General features: G+C 40.5%; 2 protein-coding genes and 3 pseudogenes across 2 annotated transcripts; all 5 read right to left on the minus strand.

The window, feature by feature from the left end:
* Nucleotides 1–801: 801 nt before the first annotated feature.
* Nucleotides 802–1794, minus strand: LOC121569700 (annotated as a pseudogene).
* Nucleotides 1795–3226: 1432 nt separating this feature from the next.
* Nucleotides 3227–4760, minus strand: LOC121570243 (annotated as a pseudogene).
* A 7796-nt stretch (nt 4761–12556) lies between these two features.
* LOC121569703 (interferon alpha-1-like) lies at nt 12557–13547 on the minus strand. The gene is made up of 5 exons (XM_045220347.1): nt 13422–13547; nt 13239–13325; nt 12958–13107; nt 12769–12861; nt 12557–12664 (listed from the first exon to the last, which is right to left on the minus strand). Exons 1-5 carry the CDS (start codon nt 13545–13547, stop codon nt 12557–12559), a joined length of 564 nt encoding a protein of 187 aa, XP_045076282.1.
* A 2140-nt stretch (nt 13548–15687) lies between these two features.
* On the minus strand, nt 15688–17423 carry LOC121570244 (annotated as a pseudogene).
* Nucleotides 17424–18193: 770 nt separating this feature from the next.
* On the minus strand, nt 18194–19159 carry LOC121569701 (interferon beta-like). Its single transcript, XM_041880844.1, is given in 4 exon segments — nt 18194–18364; nt 18469–18561; nt 18658–18891; nt 19034–19159. Coding segments are annotated over 4 exon segments (561 nt in total). The 3' UTR covers nt 18194–18256.
* Nucleotides 19160–22719: the final 3560 nt, after the last annotated feature.

The raw sequence follows: 22719 nt of genomic DNA on the forward strand, positions 1-22719 counted from the left end.
AAAATTCTAAAAACATATTTTCACTTTGTCATTATGGGGTATTGTGTGTAGATGGGTGAGGGGGGGATTATTGTATTTAATCCATTTTGAATTCAGGCTGTAACACAAAATGTGGAATAAGTTTTAGGGTATGAATACTTTTTGAAGGCACTGTATGCGCTAGGAAATGGAAACTGAAACTGAAAGTGGAAAAGGACACAGTAGGGAAAACTCTTTACCTCACTGCTTGTGAATTCAATCTGTTCTGTCTATTCGACGAATATTGTTTTGATTACGTTGTTGTGGAATGCAATTTCATGGAGGGGGTTGAAACGGAATTCGTAAGAGCTCAAAGTACTGTGTTCAAAACAGGCGAGCCCTGCTGAACCCCGTTTACTTATCCTCATTGAAGACAGGCTTTTGAATATAGCCTAACTATAGTTAGAGAAGTTACATCTGACTTGTTTGTAGGGCTTTCCTTTATAGATTAGTATGCTATAGGCCAAATTCCACTGCCATCCGTGCATGTCCTGAGCACGTTTAACCCAAATCTGAACGTTTACACACCGACAGACAGTGCATCAAGATGCTACAGAATGAGCACACAGAGTAGTAATATTTAAAAGTATAAATATGTGTATTGACTTGACAGCAACAATATGCATGATTTTCAAATAAATAAATATGTAAATAAATATGTAACCTTGAAATATACATAAATAAACCATTATATTGCAGTTTGACATCGCACATTACAAAATTGTAGAATGGTAGGCAATCAAAATCAAGTACAGTATGTAAATCAATTCTGCACGTTCAAATTCATGTTCTGTTGGACCACAGAAGGCTATCAGAGTTGTGTTTCAGAATGAACTGTAGGGTTTACAGGAGCTCTTTTCGAACCACTTCCCAGGCGCAGTTACTGAAATTCTGTGAAAATACAAATAAACTGTTAGGGAAATGTAGGCTAATATTGACATAGCGAAATTATCAAAGTAGTGTTTTCCATTATAGTAATTTTGCTTTTATCCTACTTTTTCTTTTAGGACTTCTGTGATGTTCCCGAAGTATGTCTTCAGCAACTTTTCCCATACTAGATAATCCCCTGTATCCACACTCCCCATCATCTGACACAAGAAGAAAAGAGGCAGGCGAACAAAAAGAATTCAACCATACCACACCATACCACACTTAAACACTTAAGTTATCTGAATTGGCATAGGTAGGTACTCACACATTTGCTCTCTTCAATCTGACGGTAGATAATGTTCTGAAATTAAAATACTCCAACTTCTGTTGGTCCTACATTGTTGGTAGGTCGTCAGCTCCAAACAACGAGTCGATGTTCTTCAATGTCTCATAAATAGACTTAGAACCGCTGCTGCTCAACTGAAACGGACAACAACAATAATTTCAAATAACATATGACAGTGTAAGATTGTCTTATTTATTGTAAGGGTTGTAAATATACTTTCATGTTCTAATGAACACTTGGATATGAGCCCATGTGGTTACCCGTGGCGCAGGAGGTTGCGAAAGCAGTGGCTGGGAATGCCATGAAGACATTATCCTGCAGGCACTCCAGAGGAAAAGTACCTCCCTGAAAGAAAGAGAAAACACAGAAGTCAGGCTGAGTCAGTTAATAAACTTTGTTAGATAATACAATAAAAGCCCAAAGTAATTTTAAAAAAGTACCATGTCGCTCAGTAGGTTGTGGGTTGTTCGCAACAGCTGTTCTTGCAGCTGGCAAGGCATGGGCATGGAGCAAACTTGCGCGAGGCAGAGGAAGGCGCTCATCCAAATTATAGTCTGAAGTGCAATTCTTAGATGACCTGCAACAGAGTATCATTGTTATTTGAATTTAATCCTGAAAATAATTCATTCGTTGAAACCTGAAGCAATGAACAAATGATATATTGACTCACCCGTTGCCAGTATAGTGCACATTTCCTACAGAGTCCGAATATTGTTTGTGTTCTGATCCCATATCTGCGGCTTAACTTAAATTGTGAGAATTTAAAGGATGTATAAAAGTGAAAGGGGGTATCACTAGGTTCGAGTAAAAAATGAATGAATTTGGGAAAGTTTGGCCTAGTGAAAACCGCAATAGGCCTACCAGATTTCCCTTTTTTGACATTCTTGTCATTTAGCAGACGCGCTTATCCAGAGCGACTTACATTAGTGAGTGCATACATTTATTTATTTTCTTTGCTTGTCCCCCGTGGGTATCGACCCCACGACCCTGGCATTGCAGGCACCATGCTCTACCAGCTGAGCCACAAATAACTTAATATGATGTCATTACATTACAGTTGAATTAAACTGTTGATAATAACTGAATATTAAATAGAAATCAAATAGAAATTCGCCAGCATTTTACGACGTCTGTATCTGAATAATCAGTCTAACATTAACATGCAAGTATTTCATCATTAGGAGAGACTAGCAGGCCAATATGAATAAAACAATGTGCCAATGTGTTGTGATAACATTATCGTATGTTTATTAGAAAATGACCTAAATCATAATTCCTTAAATTATAAAACGTTATCATCCTGGACATGCTACGTTCAAGGGGAATTTTCTGCGATTGTTACATCCATTTATGGACTTTTAAATTAATTATATACAGGCTACCCATTGATTCTTGAAGAATTTATCAATTTTAATTGCCTCATGAGCTTAGTTCAACTGTTTTACCTCAACAGAACCCCAAAAATACATTTTTTATGACATTGTTTGAAACAATATGAATCTAAACACTGTATAGCTTCAAAATGTAGTTAAAACTATAATTTTGATCTCTTGGATGGTCATTAATTGAATCAATAGCTCTCTGATCGTGGTTACTTTTCTCGAACCCCATCCCTCAGCTATTTACAAAAATAGTGGTTGAGTGACCACTATGGTGTTGTTTGAACTTCAGATAGCCCCTTTAAAAAAGTAAGTCTATAAACAAATGAATGCATGAAAGACTGAATGGATGAATGCATGGATGACTGAATATATAAATTAATGAATAAATACAATATGATAATAGATGCATGTATTTTTCATTTAATTGTATTATAAATACATAAATACATAGCCTTCACATATAAATATCAGTCAATCAGTCAGTCAGTAAATATATCAGCCATCAATCTATTAGCCAGCGTCAGAAATATGTCACATGTCTCCAATGATGATTCTGTGGTTGTCCAACAGACCGCTTATTCCTCATGGCTTGACTCTGCAGTCGACTTCCTCACGGCTTAACTCTGCTGTCGAGGAATTTATTGAACTGCACGAGGTTGTCGGGAACCTCCTCTCTCACGATCTCCCATGCGCATGTGCTGTTTTCCTGGAGAGCATACAATAAATACAAACATTTCAGTCAACTCAACCACAGCAAGTGCTGCGCCGACGCATCCAACGACACTACAACGGCGCTTGGATGTTCCCAGTTTCATATGTGAGTTGTGGCAGAGAAATGCATCCAATTTGTGGTGATCTAGAACTTTTGCTCGGATTAATTTAGTCTCTTTTCGAGTGCATTTGATATTGGCCCGACCTTCTGTTTCAAGACGGTGTTCAGCTTGTCGAAATATGTTTTCAGAGACGCGTTGGCTTCAGTAACCGACCCTCCATCTCCAGAGGATGCCCCAACACCACCTCCGACCTAGAGACAATATAAGATGGTGGTGAGTGCATTAGTTCTGTCTTATGAAAGATTAATAAAATATTTGAATAAATAACTGTAGTGTCTAAATTAAATACCAATGCCCACGATTGTCTGCCCCCCAAATATAACCTCTAGGCTACACAAGAGGGATCGAGATAATATGTTTTTAAACAGGTTCAGTTGTTTATTGTTCTCAGTGACAGCAGTCACGCTGTTGTTGAATAATTGGGCCACATATCCCATAGCCTCTAATGCAAAAACAGAGACGTCCTCGCTCTGGATAAAATAAAACAGGGGTTTAGGCATTATCCACACTGGTTGACTCGACGTTGTTTCCAGGTACTTTCAATTAAATTACTTTGAACCAAAGTGGAATAGACATCAGCATCTTGCTATATGATACATTTACATTTTAGTCATTTAGCAGACGCTCTTATCCAGAGCGACTTACAGTTAGTGAATACATATATATATATATATATATATATATATATATATTTTTTATACTGGCCCCCCGTGGGAATCGAACCCACAACCCTGGCGTTGCAAACGCCATGCTCTATCAACTGAGCTACATCCCTGCAGGCCATTCCCTCCCCTACCCTGGACGACGCTGGGCCAATTTTGCGCAGCCCATGAGTCTCCCGGAACCAGGATCTCTAGTGGCACAGTTACCTTAGACCACTGCGCCACTCAGGAGTACTGAAGTGTATGCTACCTGTGTGTTCTTGTAAACGTCCTCTGGAAACATGCGTTTACATTTTCTTCTAGACACAGAACTGGAAAGTGTCCACCCTGAAATAGAAGTCAAATTAATATCAAGTGGTACAGATATTGAAATCGTATGTTACATGAAATGAGCTATAATACAAAGTAAAATGTGAATATCATTGCGAATGTTGCGCATCAATTTGGGCACACCAAATAGTGGACTGGTGCAATTAAAATTAATCACCATATCTAATATCAGATCTATGCTCAGATCATTCAGTCTGCCCAACCGGGTCCAGCTGCACCGATCGGATGCAGCAGTGTCTAGGCAGAACAGAGTCAGACAGATGCGCAACATTTCAATACAGCCATGTTTCTTTTGATTGAACTTGAGTCCAACAGACATTAGAAATGATTAACAACCTATCATCTTGATTCGATATGATACCTACATTGCTGAAGTATACACCCAAGTATCGCTACATGAAGGTATACAAAAATAATTCGTGGTGAAGAAGGTAGCATGGTTCAGGCTTTCGCTTCCCTTTATAAGGACCACTTTTCAGTGGGTGATTCTTAATTATGCTATTGTGAAATTAATCAGAAAAACATAATGCAAGTGAACAATTTTCATACATGTCTATGCAAATAATTGCATTGGACAAATGCATTTATTGATAACATTAAGCAGTTATTCAGCAGGCAATATTGAATATGAAAAACGAATAACTCTATAATACAATGGTGCAGGGCTCTGTCTTATTAAATGAGGGCCATGATCAATATAAATATGCTGAAATTGTGGACATTGCACACCACACTTTTCAGATTCTGTGTAGGGTTAGCAAGAACCAATGTTTCAATAGGCGTTTCACAGATACCACATTTTGCTCACACATTTAGTCCGTTGACTCTCTTTTAATCAGACAGTGCAATCTGAAGCATATGGCTGTTCAGTGTTTATATTGCACATCCTTGAAATAAAAATAGATGTTATTAATAGAGAGACTGATAGTGTTGAATGAAGGCTAAAGTTCGACCATTTTACCTCACTACTTATGATAGCCAGTGGGAAAACTACTTTTTTCTTCTTCTTTTTATGGGGGGGAGTAGAAGGATTACTTTATACTATTCCAGGTATTTCTTAAAGAGGTAGGGTTTCAAGTGTCTCCGGAAGGTGGTCAGTGACTCCGCTGTCCTGGCGTCGTGGGGGAGTTTGTTCCACCATTGGGGTGCCAGAGCAGCGAATAGCTTTGACTGGGCTGAGCGGGAACTTTGCTTCCGTAGAGGTAGGGGAGCTAGCAGGCCAGAGGTGGATGAACGTAGTGCCCTCGTTTGGGTGTAGGGTCTGATCAGAGCCTGAATTAGGAATTCGAATAATTTAAAAGGATCTCTATGGTAGGAACGGAATTCGTACAGGAGCTCAATGTGAAACGTTCAAAACAGGCCTGCCCTGTCCAGTACTAAAACACACTTCATTGAAAAAAGGCTTTTGAATATAACTACATTTTGAGAAGATACATTTTACTTGTTTTTATGGCTTTCCTTTATGGATTAGTAGGCTATACAATTAATTGTACTGCCATCCGTGCATACAGTGGGGAGAACTTCTGGTAATTCCAAGATGGCGAAGTAGTGCAGTTGTGTTTTTATCGTCTGTCTGTAAATAGCCTGTAAATACCCTATTTTCGTACATTTTTCGTACATATTTCCCTATCAGACTTTTCATCCTTCTACAAGATATACTTTCCTGCAACCCGCCTCACTCAATGTGGAACGGATTCTATTATTGACTTACCTTTATCTAGAATCTAGAATCTCCAGTTGAAACTAGCTAGCCAGCTAACTAGCTACTTGCTATTTGCTATTAGCCACAGCTAGCGGTGTTTTCACCCAGAACATTGGATTTTTTTCCGCGGGATTAATTTTAATCACTGGACATTGATCACCGGATATTCGGCCAGTCTGCACAGCGCGTTATCGACCCAGAACATATCAGTTTTTCCGCGGAATCACTGATTCACTGGAACTTTAACTCCGGATTCATCGCTACCAGCTGGCTTCAACAAAACGGACGCTGTGGTCTGGCTAATCAACCTGAGCTAGGCCCATCTCCCGGCTATCTACCTCTCTATCAACCGGACGGGACCACATAGTATTGACACGGAGCCCCGCCGATCCTACACGACTGGTCTGCCGACGAAATCGTCTGATGTGGTTACGACGTAACCACGAAGATTCCATCCATCTGCTAGCCCTGGCCCGTTAGCACACGCTTACTCACTAAACTGAACTAGCTACTGGACTAGCTACTTGCTATTAGCCACAGCTAGCAGTGTTTCACCCAGAACATTTGATTTTTTTTCCCGCGGGATTAATTTTAATCACTGGACTTTGATCACCGGATATTCGGCCAGTCAGCACTGCGCGTTATCGACCCAGAACATATCAGTTTTTCCGCCGGAATCACTGGACCTTTAACTCCGGATTCTCGCTACCAGCTGGCTACAACAAAACGGACGCAGCACACGCTAGCCGTGGCCTCTTACTCACTAGCACTTCACCACCGGACCTTATGATAACTCAGCTATACAGCTGATATCTGCTGGACTGTTCCTTTTTACGGTACTACATCCTGTTTATGTTTAGCCTCAGCCCAAACATGGTTAGTTTATTGTTGTTTCGGTTATTTCTAATTGTACTATATCACTGTAGACCCCCCAGCCTAGCTAAACCTGCCTTAGTTAGCTCCTTTGTCCCTCCACCCATACACTCAGAGACCGACTCAATTGATGCCTCTAGAGATACTATCTCTTTCAGTGTTACCCAACGCTTAGGTTTACCTCCACTTTACTCATATCCTTCCATATCCTTGTCTGTACATAATGCCCTGAATCTTTTCTATAACACCCGGAAATCTGCCCCCCTTTATTCTATGTACCCAACGCACTAGAAGACCAGTTCTTAAAGCCTTTAGCCGTATCCTTATTCTAGTCCTCCTCTGTTCCTCTGGTGATGTAGAGGCTAACCCAGGCCCTGTAGCCCCCAGTATCACTCCTACTCCCCAGGAGCTATCATTTGTTGACTTCTGTAATCGCAAAAGTCTTGGTTTCTTGCACATAAATATCAGAAGTCTACTTCCTAAGTTTGAGTTATTCACTGCGTTAGCACACTCTGCCAACCCTGATGTTCTAGCAGTGTCTGAATCCTGGCTCAGGAAGGCCACCAAAAATTCTGAAATTTCCATCCCCAACTATAACATTTTCAGTCTAGATAGAACTGCCAAAGGGGGTGGAGTTGCAATCTACTGTAGAGATAGCCTGCAGAGCTCTATCATACTATCCAGGTCTGTGCCCAAACAGTTTGAGCTTCTACTTTAAAAATCCACCTTTCCAGAAATAAGTCTCTCACTGTTGCCGCTTGCTACAGACCCCCCTCAGCCCCCAGCTGTGCCCTGGACACCATATGTGAATTGATTGCCCCCCATTTATCCTCTGAGTTTGTACTGCTTGGTGACCTAAATTGGGATATGCTTAATACCCAAGCCATCCTACAATCCAAGCTAGATGCCCTCAACCTCACGCAAATTATCAACGAACCTACCAGGTACAACCCTAAATCCTTAAACATGGGTACCCTCATAGATATCATCCTGACTAACATACCCTCTAAATACACCTCAGCTGTCTTCAACCAGGATCTCAGCGATCACTGCCTTATTGCCTGCGTCCGTAACGGGTCCGCGGTCAAACAACCACCCCTCATCACTGTCAAACGCTCCCTAAAACACTTTAGCGAGGAGGCCTTCCTAATTGACCTGGCCCAGGTATCCTGGATGGATATAGATCTCATTCCGTCAGTAGAGGATGCCTGGTTGTTCCTTAAAAGTAATTTCCTCTCAATCTTAAATAAACATGCCCCATTCAAAAAATACAGAACTAAGAACCGATATAGCCCCTGGTTCTCCTCAGACTTGACTGCCCTTGACCAGCACAAAAACATCCTGTGGCGTACAGCATTAGCATCAAATAGCCCCCGCGATATGCAACTTTTCAGGGAAGTTAGGAACCAATATACACAAGCAGTCAGGAAAGCAAAGGCTAACTTTTTCAAACAGAAATTTGCATCCTGTAGCACTAACTCCAAAAAGTTTTGGGACACTGTAAAGTCCATGGAGAATAAGAGCACTTCCTCCCAGCTGCCCACTGCACTGAGGCTAGGAAACACTATCACCACCGATAAATCTACAATAATCGAGAATTTCAACAAGCATTTTGCTACAGCTGGCCATGCTTTCCATCTGGCTACCACTAACCCGGCCACCAACTCTGCACCCTCTGCTGCAACTTGCCCATGCCCCCCGCTTCTCCTTCACACAAATTCAGACAGCTGATGTTTTGAAAGCGCTGCAAAATCTGGACCCCTACAAATCAGCTGGGCTAGACAATCTGGACCCTTTCTTCCTAAAACTAGCCGCCGAAATTGTCGCAACCCCTATTACTAGTCTGTTCAACCTCTCTTTCATAACGTCTGAGATCCCCAGAGATTGGAAAGCTGCCGCGGTCATCCCCCTCTTCAAAGGGGGTGACACTCTAGATCCAAACTGCTACAGACCTATATCCATCCTGCCCTGCCTTTCGAAAGCCAAGTTAATAAACAGATCATCGACCATTTCGAATACCACCGTACCTTCTCCGCTATGCAATCTGGTTTCCGAGCTGGTCACGGGTGCACTTCAGCCACGCTCAAGGTCCTAAACGATATTATAACCGCGATTGATAATAGACAGTACTGTGCAGCCGTCTTTCATCGACCTGGCCAAGGCTTTCGACTCTGTCAACCACCGCATTCTTATTGGCAGACTAAATAGCCTTGGTTTCTCAAATGACTGCCTCGCCTGGTTCACCAACTACTTCTCAGATAGAGTTCAGTGTGTCAAATCGGAGGGCCTGTTGTCTGGACCTATGGCAGTCTCTATAGGGGGTGCCACAGGGTTCAATTCTTGGGCCGACACTTTTCTCCGTGTATATCAATGATGTCGCTCTTGCTGCTGGTGACTCTCAGATCCACCTCTACGCAGACGACACCATTTTGTATACATCTGGGCCCTTCATTGGACACTGTGTTAACAAACCTCCAAACGAGCTTCAATGCCATACAACAATCCTTCAGTAGCCTTCAACTGCTCTTAAACACTAGTAAAACTAAATGCATGCTTTTCAATCGAACGCTGCTAGCACCCGCCCACCCGACTAGAATCACCACTCTCGACGGGTCTGACCTAGAGTATGTGGACAACTACAAATATCTAGGTGTCTGGTTAGACTGTAAACTCAACTTCCAGACTCACATAAAGAATCTCCAATCCAAAGTTAAATCTAGAATCGGCTTCCTATTTCGCAACAAAGCCTCCTTCACTCATGCTGCCAAACATGCCCTCGTAAAACTGACTATCCTACCGATCCTTGACTTCGGCGATGTCATTTATAAAATAGCCTCCAACACTCTACTCAGCAAATTGGATGTAGTCTATCACAGTGCCATCCGTTTTGTCTCCAAAGCCCCATACACTACCCACCACTGTGACCTGTACGCTCTTGTTGGCTGGTCCTCACTACATGTTCGTCATCAAACCCACTGGCTCCAGGCCATCTATAAATCACTGCTAGGCAAATCCCCGCCTTATCTTAGCTCATTGGTCACCATAGCAGCACCCACCCGTAGTCTGCGCTCCAGCAGGTATATCTCACTGGTCATTCCCAAAGCCAACACCTCCTTTGGCCGCCATTCCTTCCAGTTCTCTGCTGCCAATGACTGGAACGAATTGCAAAAATCTCTGAAGCTGGAGACTCTTATCTCCCTCAATAACTTTAAGCATCAGTTGTCAGAGCACCTTACCGATCACTGCACCTGTACACAGCCCATCTGAAATTAGCCCACCCAACTACCTCATCCCTATATTGTTATTTAATTTGCTCTTTTGCACCCCAGTATCTCTATTTGCACATAATCTCTTGCACATCTAGCATTCCAGTGTTAATACTATTGTAATTATTCTGCACTATAGCCTATTTATTGCCTTACCTCCATAACTTGCTACATTTGCACACACTGTATATATATTTTCTGTTGTATTTCTGACTTTATGTTTTTTTTACCCCATATGTAACTCTGTGTTGTTTTTGTTGCACTACTTTGCTTTGTCTTGGCCAGGTCGCAGTTGTAAATGAGAACCTGTTCTCAACTGGCTTACCTGGTTAAATAAAGGTGAAAAAAAAAAAAAAAAAAAAGTATATGATACACTGCCGATTTTGCAGGTTTTCCTACTTACAAAGCATGTAGAGGTCTGTAATTTTTGTCATAGGTACACTTCAACTGTGAGAGACAGAATCTAAAACAAAAATCCAGAAAATCACATTGTATGATTTTTAAGTAATTAATTTGCATTTTATTGCATGACATAAGTATTTGATACATCAGAAAAGCATAACTTAATATTTGGTACAGAAACCTTTGTTTGCAATTACAGAGATCATACGTTTCCTGACCAGGTTTGCACACACTGCAGCAGGGATTTTGGCCCACTCCTCCATACAGACCTTCTCCAGATCCTTCAGGTTTCGGGGCTGTCGCTGGGCAATACGGACTTTCAGCTCCCTCCAAAGATTTTCTATTGGGTTCAGGTCTGGAGACTGGCTAGGCCACTCCAGGACCTTGAGATGCTTCTTACGGAGCCACTCCTTAATTGCCCTGGCTGTGTGTTTCGGGTCGTTGTCATGCTGGAAGACCCAGCCACGACCCATCTTCAATGCTCTTACTTAGTGAAGGAGGTTGTTGGCCAAGATCTCGCGATACATGGCCCCATCCATCCTCCCCTCAATACGGTGCAGTTGTCCTGTCCCCTTTGCAGAAAAGCATCCCCAAAGAATGATGTTTCCACCTCCATGTTTCACGGTTGGGATGGTGTTCTTGGGGTTGTACTCATCCTTCTTCTTCCTCCAAACACGGCGAGTGGAATTTAGACCAAAAAGCTCTATTTTAGTCTCATCAGACCACATGACCTTCTCCCATTCCTCCTCTGGATCATCCAGATGGTCATTGGCAAACTTCAGACGGGACTGGACTGGGGCAGGGGGACCTTGCGTGCGCTGCAGGATTTTAATCCATGACGGCGTAGTGTGTTACTAATGGTTTTCTTTCTTTGAGACTGTGGTCCCAGCTCTCTTCAGGTCATTGACCAGGTCCTGCCGTGTAGTTCTGGGCTGATCCCTCACCTTCCTCATGATCATTGATACCCCACGAGGTGAGATCTTGCATGGAGCCCCAGACCGAGGGTGATTGACCGTCATCTTGAACTTCTTCCATTTTCTAATAATTGCGCCAACAGTTGTTGCCTTCTCACCAAGCTGCTTGCCTATTGTCCTGTAGCCCATCCCAGCCTTGTGCAGGTCTTCAATTTTATCCCTGATGTCCTTACACAGCTCTCTGGTCATGGCCATTGTGGAGAGGTTGGAGTCTGTTTGACTGAGTGTGTGGACAGGTGTCTTTTATACAGGTAACGAGTTCAAACAGGTGCAGTTAATAAAGGTAATGAGTGGAGAACAGGAGGGCTTCTTAAAGAAAAACTAACAGGCCTGTGAGAGCCGGAATTCTTACTGGTTGGTAGGTGATCAAATACTTATGTCATGCAATAAAATGCAAATTAATTACTTAAAAGTCATATAATGTGATTTTCTGGATTTTTGTTTTAGATTCCGTCTCTCACAGTTGAAGTGTACCTATGATAAAAATTACAGACCTCTACATGCTTTGTAAGTAGGAAAACCTGCAAAATCGGCAGTGTATCAAATACTTGTTCTCCCCACTGTATGTCCCGAGCATGTTTAATCCAAATCTGAATGTTCACACACCGACAAACTTGGCTACAGAATGAGCACTCACATTAACAATATTTAAAAGTATACAAATGTTTATTAACTTCACATTTGATGAAGATTAACATATAGGCACGATTTTCAAAGAGATAAATAAATACATTCATAAAAAGGACTACATAAATAAATAACCTTGATAAATAAATAAATAAATACATGTATAATCTTGCAGTTTGACATTGCACATTACATGATTGTAGAATAGTAGTCTTTTAAAATCAAGCACAATTGTAAAACCCAATTGTAAAAAAGTTCTGCAAGTTCAAATTCATGTTCTGTTGGACCACAGAAGGCTATCTGAGTTGTGTTTCAGAATGAACTGTAGGGTGTACAGGAGTTCTTTTCGAACCACTTCCCAGGCGCAGTAACTGAAATTCTGTGAAAATAAAAATAAAATGTTAGGGCAATGTAGGGTAATATTGTCCAATGTAGAGATATTATCAAAACAATGTGTCTTTTTGTTTTTAACCTATAGCCTACCTTTTCTTTTAGGACTGCTGCAATCTTCCCAAAGTATGTCTTCAGTCCCTCTGCCCTGATGGGATAATCACTTGTATCCACACTGCCCATCATCTGCCAGAATGAAAGAGGCAGGCGATGAATAATAATTAAAATGCCACCATACCACAATTAAACAGTTAAGCTATCTGTGTTGGCATAGCAACTCACACATTTGCTCTCTTCAATCTGGCGGTATATAATATTCTGAAAATTCTCCAACTTCTGTTGGTCCCACTTAGTTGGCAGGTCGTCAGCTCCAAACAATGAGTCGATGTTCTTCAATGTATCATAAATAGCCTTAGCACCACTGCTGCTCAACTGAAACGGACAACAACAATCATTTCAAATAACATAAATGGCAGTTTAAAGTTTTCTACTTTCTAATCCTAACGGTTGCAAAAACTCTTTCATGTTGTAAAGAACACTTGGATATGCGCGCTTGCCCTTACCTGTGGCGTGCCGGAGGTTGCAAATGCGGCTGCTGGGAATGCCAGGAAGACATTCTGCTGCAGGCACTCCAGAGGAAAATGACCCCCCTGAAAGAAAGAGAAAACACAGTATTCACGTTGAGCTATTCAGTTAAACATAGTTGGATAATACATCTCAAGTCAAAAGTAATTAAAAAAATGTACCATGTCTCTCAGTAGGTTGTGGGTTGTTCGCACCAGCTGTCCCTGTAGGTGGCAAGGCATGGGCATGGAGCAAACTTGTGCGAGGCAGAGGAAGGCACTCATCCAAGTGATTGTCTGAAGTGCCATTCTTCGGGTAGTTAGATGACCTGTAGTAGATAATCATTGTTAGTTGAATATAATCTCTTAAAATGATTCATTCATTGAAGCCTGAAGCAATTATCAAATGATAGCATATTGTTGACTCACCAGTTGCCAGTATATTGCAAATTTCCTCCAGTCAGAATGTGGTTTGTGTTCTGATCCCATATCTGCGGATTAACTTAAATAGTGAGGATTGAAAAGATGTACAAAAAGTGAAAGGTAGTCTCACTATATTCAGAGTTAAAATGAATGAATTTGGGAAAGTTTTGCCTGGTGAACCGCAAGACCGGATTTCCCTTTTCGTGTGCTCTACTTCCCACTCGTCATGTTTTGAGTGATCGTTCATGGGAGGCACGTTGTCCTCAGTAGGTTTAAAAAATGTAACTCATAGCTGGCATTGTGAAGACTCAAACGTTGCTAAGAAAGACAGGGAGAATGAGAGGGAGAGAGAGAGAGAATATCGACCCTTTAACACCAATATTAAACGAATGGCACTTACTACAATGTTTGTTTTTTAATCACACAACTGCTATTTGCTTGTCTGTCTGTCTGTCTCTCTCTCTCTCTCTCTCTCTCTCTCTCTCTCTCTCTCTCTCTCTCTCTCTCTCTCTCTCTCTCTCTCTCTCTCTCGTGTGTGTGTGTGTGTGTTTGCGTTCGTGCGTGCGTGCGTTTGTTTGTTTGCGTGGGTGCGTGTGTATGTGTCTGTGAGAGAGAGGGAGTGAGAGATGAGGATTTAATGTGATCTCTTTCTGTTTGCATCTTCTGTCTTTAATCCCATTCATGTCTATACATTTGAATTAAACTGTTGATAATAACAATGATTAAATAGAAATTAACCGGCATTTTATGAAGTCTGTATCTGAATAATCAGGATAACACTAACGTTTGACTATTAATTCCTTACGAGAGACTAGCAGGCCCATTTCTATGAATAAACCAATGTGCCAATGTGTTGTGATAACATTATCGTAGGTTTATTAGAAAATGACCTAAATCCTAATTCCTAATAGCACTACATTTCATCGTCTTGGATATGCTTAGTTAAAGAGGCAATTTCTGCGATTGCTACATCAAATTTTGGACTTTTAAATTAATGATACACAGGCTATCTATTGACTCTTGAAGAATATATAACTTTTAAAAGCCTCATGAGCTTAGTTCAACTGTTTTACTTCAACAGAACCCCAAATACACTTTGTTTGAAACAAAATAAATCTAAACAAACACTGTATAGCTTCAAAATTTAGTTAAAACTATCATTTTGATATCTTGGATGGTCATTACTTGAATCAATAGCTCTCTGACAGTGGTTACTTTTCTTGAACCCCATCCGTCAGCTATTTACCAAAATAGTGGTTGAGTGTCCACTTTGGTGTTGTTTGAACTTCAGATTGCCCCTTTAAAAAAGTAAGTCTATAAACAAATGAATGCTTATCTCCCTCACTAACTTTAAGCATCAGTTGTCAGAGCACCTTACCGATCACTGCACCTGTACACAGCCCATCTGAAATTAGCCCGCCCAACTACCTCATCCCTATATTGTTATTTATTTTGCTCATTTGTACCCCAGTATCTCTATTTGCACATCATCTCTTGCACATCTATCATTCCAGTGTTAATACTAATTGTAATCATTTTGCACTATAGCCTATTTATTGCCTTACCTTCATAACTTGCTACATTTGCACAGACTGTATATATATTTTTCTGTTGTATTATTGACTTTGTTTTGTTTTACCCCATATGTAACTCGGTGTTGTTGTTTTTATCGCACTGCTTTGCTTTATCTTGGCCAGGTCGCAGTTGTAAATGAGAACTTGTTCTCAACTGGCTTACCTGGTTAAATAAAGGTGAAATAAATAAATAAATAAAAATGCATGAAAGACTGAATGGATGAATGCATGGATGACTGAATATATAAATTAATGAATAAAAACAATATGATAATAGATGCATGATTTTTCATTTAAATGTATTATAAATATATAAATCAGTCAGTCAGTAAATATATCAGCCATCAATCTATTAGCCAGTCTCAGGAACATGTCACATGTCTCCAATGATGATTCTGTGGTTGTCCAACAGACTCCTTCTTCCTCACCGCTTGACTCTGCAGTCGACTTCCTCATGGCTTGACTCTGCTGTCGAGGGATTTTTTAAACTGCACAATTTTGTAGCGAACCTCCACTCCCACGATCTTCCATGCGCATGCGCTGTGTTCCTGGAGTTTATACAATACATTCATTTTTTCACTCAAATCAACCACAGCAGGTGCTGCACCAGCGCATCCGACGACACTAAAACGGCGCTTGGAAGTTCCAAGTTTCATATGTGAGTTGTGGCAGCGAAATTAATCCGATTTGTGGTGATCTAGAACTTTTCCTCTGATTAATTTAGCCTATTTTCCAGTGCATTTGATATTGGACCCACTTTCTGTTTCACGACGGTGTTCAGCTTGTTGAAATATGTTTTCATAGACGCGTTGCCTGACGTAACCAACTCTCCATCTCCAGAGGATGCCCCAACACCACATCTGACCTAGAGACAAAATAAAATGGTGGTGAGTTAATTAATTCTGTCTCATGACAGGTTCTGAAAATATATCGTTTATATTAAATCACAAATTAAAGACCAATGCCAATTATTGTCTGGCCCCCAAATATAGCTTAGGCTACACCATAAGGGATCATACTTACGCATCCCTCTTATTTCTTAATTTAACTGGTAATCTGTTTTTGAATAGGCTCAGTGTTTCCTTGTTCCAGGTGACAGAAGTCAGGCTGTTAAATAATTGGTCCATATATCCCAAAGCCTCTAAAGCAACCACAGAGACGTCCTCGCCCTGGATAAAAGAAAACAAGGTTTTAGGCGTTAGGGTGTCTCACAAATTACATGGGTAAAATTCCAATTAACCACTTTGAAATTGCAAGAAATCATATACTATAGTTTAGGCTATCAAAATATTGATATATGACACTGAAGTGTATCCTACCTGTGTGTTCTTGTAAACATGCTCTGGAATCATGGGCTCGACTTTTCTTTTAGACACAGAGCTGGAAATTGTCCACCCTGAAATAAAGTCATATCAATATAAATAAGTGAACTGTATCGGGAATGTAACCTTAAATGAAACATTGTGGTACAGAGAGTGAAAGCATTGGTTAGATAAAAAGTGCTATAATAAATACATTAAAAAGTAGGCCTAATAATGAGATATATTGAGCATCAAATTGTGCACACCAAATAGCGGACTGGTGCATAAACTGCGTCCACCTGCACGGATCGGATGCTGCTGTGTCTAGGCAGAACATAGTCAGACAGATGCGCAACAATTTCAATACAGCCCTGTTTCTTTTGATAGAAATTGAGTCCAACAGACATTAGAAATGATTAACAACCTATTATCTTGATTCGATATGATACCTACATTGCTGATGTATACACCCAAGCTTTTCTACATGAAGGTATACAAAAATAATTCGTGGTGAAGAAGGTAGCATGGTTCAGGCTTTCGCTTCCATTTATAAGCCCCAATTTTCAGTGGGTGATTCTTAATTATGCTATTGTGAAATTAATCAGGAAAATATAATGCAAGTGAACCATTTTCATACATGTCTATGCAAATAATTGCATTGGAGCAATGCATTCAATTATAAAATTAAGCAGTTATTCAGCAGGCAATATTGAATATAAAAAACGAATAACTCTATAATACAATGTTGCAGGGCTCTGTCTTATTAAATGAGGGCCATGCTCAATATAAATATGCTGAAATTGTGGCCATTGCACACCACACTTTTCAGATTCTGTGTAGGGTTAGCAAGAACCATTGTTTCAATAGGCGATTCACAGAGACCACATTTTGCTCACACATTTAGTCTGTTGACTCTCTTTTAACCAGACAGTGCAATCTGAAGCATATGGCTGTTCAGTGTTTATATTGCACATCCTTGAAATAAAAATAGATGTTATTAATAGAGAGACTGATAGTTTTGAATGAAGGCTAAATTTCGACAATTTTACCTCACTGCTTGTGAATTCACTGTGCACCTGTTCAGTCTATTCGGCTAATATTGTTCCGATTACGTTATTGATTGTGGAATCCAATTTCACTGAGGGGGTTGGAACCATAGAATTAGGATTTCGAATAATTTAAAAGGAACTCTATGGTAGGAACAGAATTCGTATAGGAGCTTAAAGTGCAACGTTCAAAACTGGCCCGGCCTGTCCAGTACTAAAACACACTTCATTGAAAAAATGCTTTTGAATATAAGTACATTTTGAGAAGATACATTTTACTTGTTTTTATGGCTTTCCTTTATGGATTAGTAGGCTATACAATTAATTGTACTGCCATCCGTGCATATGTCCCGAGCATTTTAAACCAAAATCTGAATGTTCACACACCGACAGACTTCGCTACAGAATGAGCACTCAGATTAACAATATTTAAAAGTATAAAAATGTTTATTAACTTAACATTTGATGAAAATTAACATATAGGCACGATTTTCAAAGAGATAAATAAATACATTCATAAATAGGCCTACATAAATAAATATCCTTGATAAATAAATAAATACATGTACAATATTGCAGTTTGACATTGCACATTACATGATTGTAGAATAGTAGGCTTTTAAAATCAAGCACAATTGTAAAACCCAATTGTAAAAAGTTCTGCAAGTTCAAATTCATGTTCTGTTGGACCACAGAAGGCTATCAGAGTTGTGTTTCAGAATGAACTGTAGGGTGTACAGGAGTTCTTTTCGAACCACTTCCCAGGCGCAGTAACTGAAATTCTGTGAAAATAAAAATAAACTGTTAGGGCAATATAGGGTAATATTGTCCAATGTAGAGATATTATCAAAACAATGTGTCTTTTTGTTTTTAACCTATAGCCTACCTTTTCTTTTAGGACTGCTGCAATCTTCCCAAAGTATGTCTTCCGTCCCTCTGCCCTGATGGGATAATCACTTGTATCCACACTGCCCATCATCTGCCAGAAAGAAAGAGGTAGGCGATGAATAATAATTAAAATGCCACCATACCACAATTAAACAGTTAAGCTATCTGTGTTGGCATAGCAACTCACACATTTGCTCTCTTCAATCTGGCGGTATATAATATTCTGAAAATTCTCCAACTTCTGTTGGTCCCACTTAGTTGGCAGGTCGTCAGCTCCAAACAATGAGTCGATGTTCTTCAATGTATCATAAATAGCCTTAGCACCACTGCTGCTCAACTGAAACGGACAACAACAATCATTTCAAATAACATGAATGGCAGTTTAAAGTTTTCTACTTTCTAATCCTAACGGTTGCAAAAACTCTTTCATGTTGTAAAGAACACTTGGATATGCGCGCTTGCCCTTACCTGTGGAAAGAGAAAACACAGTGTTCACGTTGAGCTATTCAGTTAAACATAGTTGGATAATACATCTCAAGTCAAAAGTAATTTAAAAAATGTACCATGTCTCTCAATAGGTTGTGGGTTGTTCGCACCAGCTCTCCTTGTAGGTGGCAAGGCATGGGCATGGAGCAAACTTGTGCGAGGCAGAGGAAGGCGCTCATCCAAGTAATAGCCTGAAGTGCCATTCTTAGTGTAGTTAGATGACCTGCAGCAGATGATCATTGTTAGTTGAATATAATCCTGAATATGATTCATTCATTGAAGCCTGATGCAATTATCAAATGATAGCATGTTGTTGACTCACCTGTTGCCAGTATATTGCAAATTTCCTCCAGTCAGAATGTGGTTTGTGTTCTGATCCCATATCTGCGGATTAACACTTAAATAGTGAGGATTGAACGGATGTACAAAAAGTGAAAGGGAGTCTCACTAAATTAAGAGTTAAAATGAATGAATTTGGGAAAGTTTTGCCTGGTGAACCGCAAGACCGGATTTCCCTTTTCGTGTGCTCTACTTCCCTCTCGTCATGTTTTGAGTGATCGTTCATGGGAGGCACGTTGTCCTCAGTAGGTTTAAAAAGTGTAACTCATAGCAGACCTTGTGAAGACTGAAACGTTGCTAAGAAAGACAGGGAGAAGGAGAGGGAGAGAGAGAGAATATCGACCCTTTAACACCAATATTAAACTAATGGCACTTATTAAATGTTTGTTTTTTTATCACAAAACTGCAAATTTGCTTGTTTGTCTCTCTCTCTCTCTGTGTGTGTGTGTGTGTGTGTGTGTTTGCGTGCGTGCGTGCGTGCGTTTGTTTGCGTGCGTGCGTGTGTATGTGTCTGTGAGAGAGAGGGAGTGAGAGATGAGGATTTAATGTGATCTCTTTCTGTTTGCACCTTCTGTCTTTAATCCCATTCATGTCTATACATTTGAATTAAACTGTTGATAATAACAATGATTAAATAGAAATTAACCGGCATTTTATGAAGTCTGTATCTGAATAATCAGGATAACATTAACGTTTGACTAGTGATTCCTTACGAGAGACTAGCATGCACATTTCTATAAATAAACCAATGTGCCAATATGTTGTGATAACATTATCGTAGGTTTATTAGAAAATGACCTAAATCCTAATTCCTAATAGCACTACATTTCATCGTCTTGGATATGCTTAGTTAAAGTGGCAATATCTGCGATTGCTACATCAAATTTTGGACTTTTAAATTAATGATACACAGGCTATCTATTGACTCTTGTCACGGATTCTGCCGAGGCTGCTCGTCCTCTTTGCTCGGGCAGGTTTCGGCGTTCGTCGTCCCCGGAGTACTAGCTACTGCCGATCGATGTTATCGGTGTCTGTCTAGTCTTGTCTGTATTGTTTACACCTGTTCATCATTATGTTTGATTGTTGCCCTATAATTACCCCTGTCTCTCATCGTTATCTTGTGTGTGATTGTTTCCCTTCACGTATGTCGTTTTGTGAGCGGGTATTTTCCTCCCTGTGTGGAGTTATTCTGTGTTCATCTTTTCAATTTTGGATTAAAGTACGTTTCCAAGAGTTCCGTGTCCTGCGCCTGACTTCTTCAACCGCATCTCACTGACAGCCGTGACAACTCTTGAAGAATATATAACTTTTAAAAGCCTCATGAGCTTAGTTCAACTGTTTTACCTCAACAGAACCCCAAATACACTTTGTTTGAAACAATATAAATCTAAACAAACACTGCATAGCTTCAAAATTTAGTTAAAACTATCATTTTGTTCTCTTGGATGGTAAATACTTGAATCAATAGCTCTCTGACAGTGGTTACTTTTCTTGAACCCCATCCGTCAGCTATTTACCAAAATAGTGGTTGAGTGTCCACTATGGTGTTGTTTGAACTTCAGATTGCCCCTTTAAAAAAGTAAGTCTATAAACAAATGAATGCATGAAAGACTGAATGGATGAATGCATGGATGACTGAATATATAAATGAATGAATAAAAACAATATGATAATAGATGCATGTATTTTTCATTTAATTCTATTATAAATATATCATGTCACATGTCTCCAACGATGATTCTGTGGTTGTCCAACAGACCGCTTCTTCCTCACGGCTTGACTCTGCTGTCGAGGGATTTTTAAAACTGCACAATTTTGTAGCGAACCTCCGCTCATACGATCTCCCATGCACATGCACTGTGTTCCTGGAACTTATACAAGCCATGCATTTTTTCACTCAACTCAACCACAGCAGGTGCTGCACCAGCGCATCCGACGACCCTAAAACGGCGCTTGGAAGTTCCAAGTTGCATATGTGAGTTGTGGCAGCGAAATTCATCCGATTTGTGGTGATCTAGAACTTTTCCTCTGATTAATTTAGCCTCTTTTCCAGTGCATTTGATATTGGACCCACCTTCTGTTTCAAGACGGTGTTCAGCTTGTCGAAATATGTTTTCAAAGACGCGTTGCCTGAAGTAACCAACCCTCCATCTCCAGAGGATGCCCCAACACCACATCTGACCTGGAGACAAAATAAAATTGTGCTGAGTGAATTAATTCTGTCTTAAGACAGGTTATGAAAATATATAGTTGATATTAAATCACAAATTAAAGACCTAGGCTTAGGCTACACCATGAGGGATCTTACAGTTATTGTAGGTTTCCGTAGGCAATTATTGTAGGTAAGTATTGTTTACGTATTGTTTAAGTATTGTTACGGCGGAGCCCGGCGAAGCACGAGGCTAGCTAGCTAGCGGGTAGCTACTGGTAACATTTATTGGTAATTATCTGTTTAGTGCAATGGTGGAGAGTGGTTTCCAATGTTAATGTGCTAGCTAGCCAACGTTTAATTTTTTTGCTGCGTTATGAAAGGAACTAGACACGGACATGAATTATCTGTTTAGTGTGTTAACACACTCTTGGTATGCTAGCTAGCTAGCGGGTAGCTACTGGTAACGTTTATTGGTAATTATCTGTTTAGTGCAACGGTGGAGAGTTGTTTCCAATGTTAATGTGCTAGCTAGCCAACGTTTACTTTTTGCTGCGTTACGAAAGCAACTAGACACGGACATGAATTATCTGTTTAGTGTGTTAACACACTCTTGGTAGTTTGTTGTAACCAAGTATTGGTGCTAAACTGTGTGTTATTGGATGCTAGCATGCTAGTTAGCTATGGTGTCATAGTTAGCTAGCTGAATAAAGTGGGTTGAGTCTATTCCTTTAAACATTGAACCGCTGTGGTTCACAACAATTCGGATTTCTAAAGGTGGAAGTTGGTAGAGTTTTTGTTCGGGTGGTTCAGTGAAACAATTATAGTTTCTGAGGTAGAAGTTTTTGGTGAGGGAGGCCCTGCTCTCTACTCTCCCAGATGTTTAGTTCATTTCATTCCGATCTCCTCTGCATTATTGTAGCCATTTGCTACAGCCTGTCAACTATGCCTCTGCCTATCCCTGTTCTCTCCTCTCTGCACAGGCTACACAAACGCCCCACACCGCGTGGCTGCTGCCTCTCTAACCTGGTGGTCCCTGCACGCACCCCACACCTGGAGTTCCAGGTCTCAGGCAGCCTCTGGAACTGCCGTTCTGCTGCCAACAAAGCTGACTTCATCCCAGCCTATGCTAATCTCTCCAGTCCCTCGACTTCCTGGCGCTGACGGAAACATGGATTACCACTGAAAACACTGCTACTCCTACTGCTCTCTCCTCGTCTGACCATGTGTTCTCGCATACCCCGAGAGCATCTGGTCAGAGGGGTGGTGGCACAG

This window comes from Coregonus clupeaformis, unplaced genomic scaffold (genome assembly GCF_020615455.1).
Source record: "Coregonus clupeaformis isolate EN_2021a unplaced genomic scaffold, ASM2061545v1 scaf3614, whole genome shotgun sequence".
Taxonomy (NCBI): domain Eukaryota; kingdom Metazoa; phylum Chordata; class Actinopteri; order Salmoniformes; family Salmonidae; genus Coregonus; species Coregonus clupeaformis.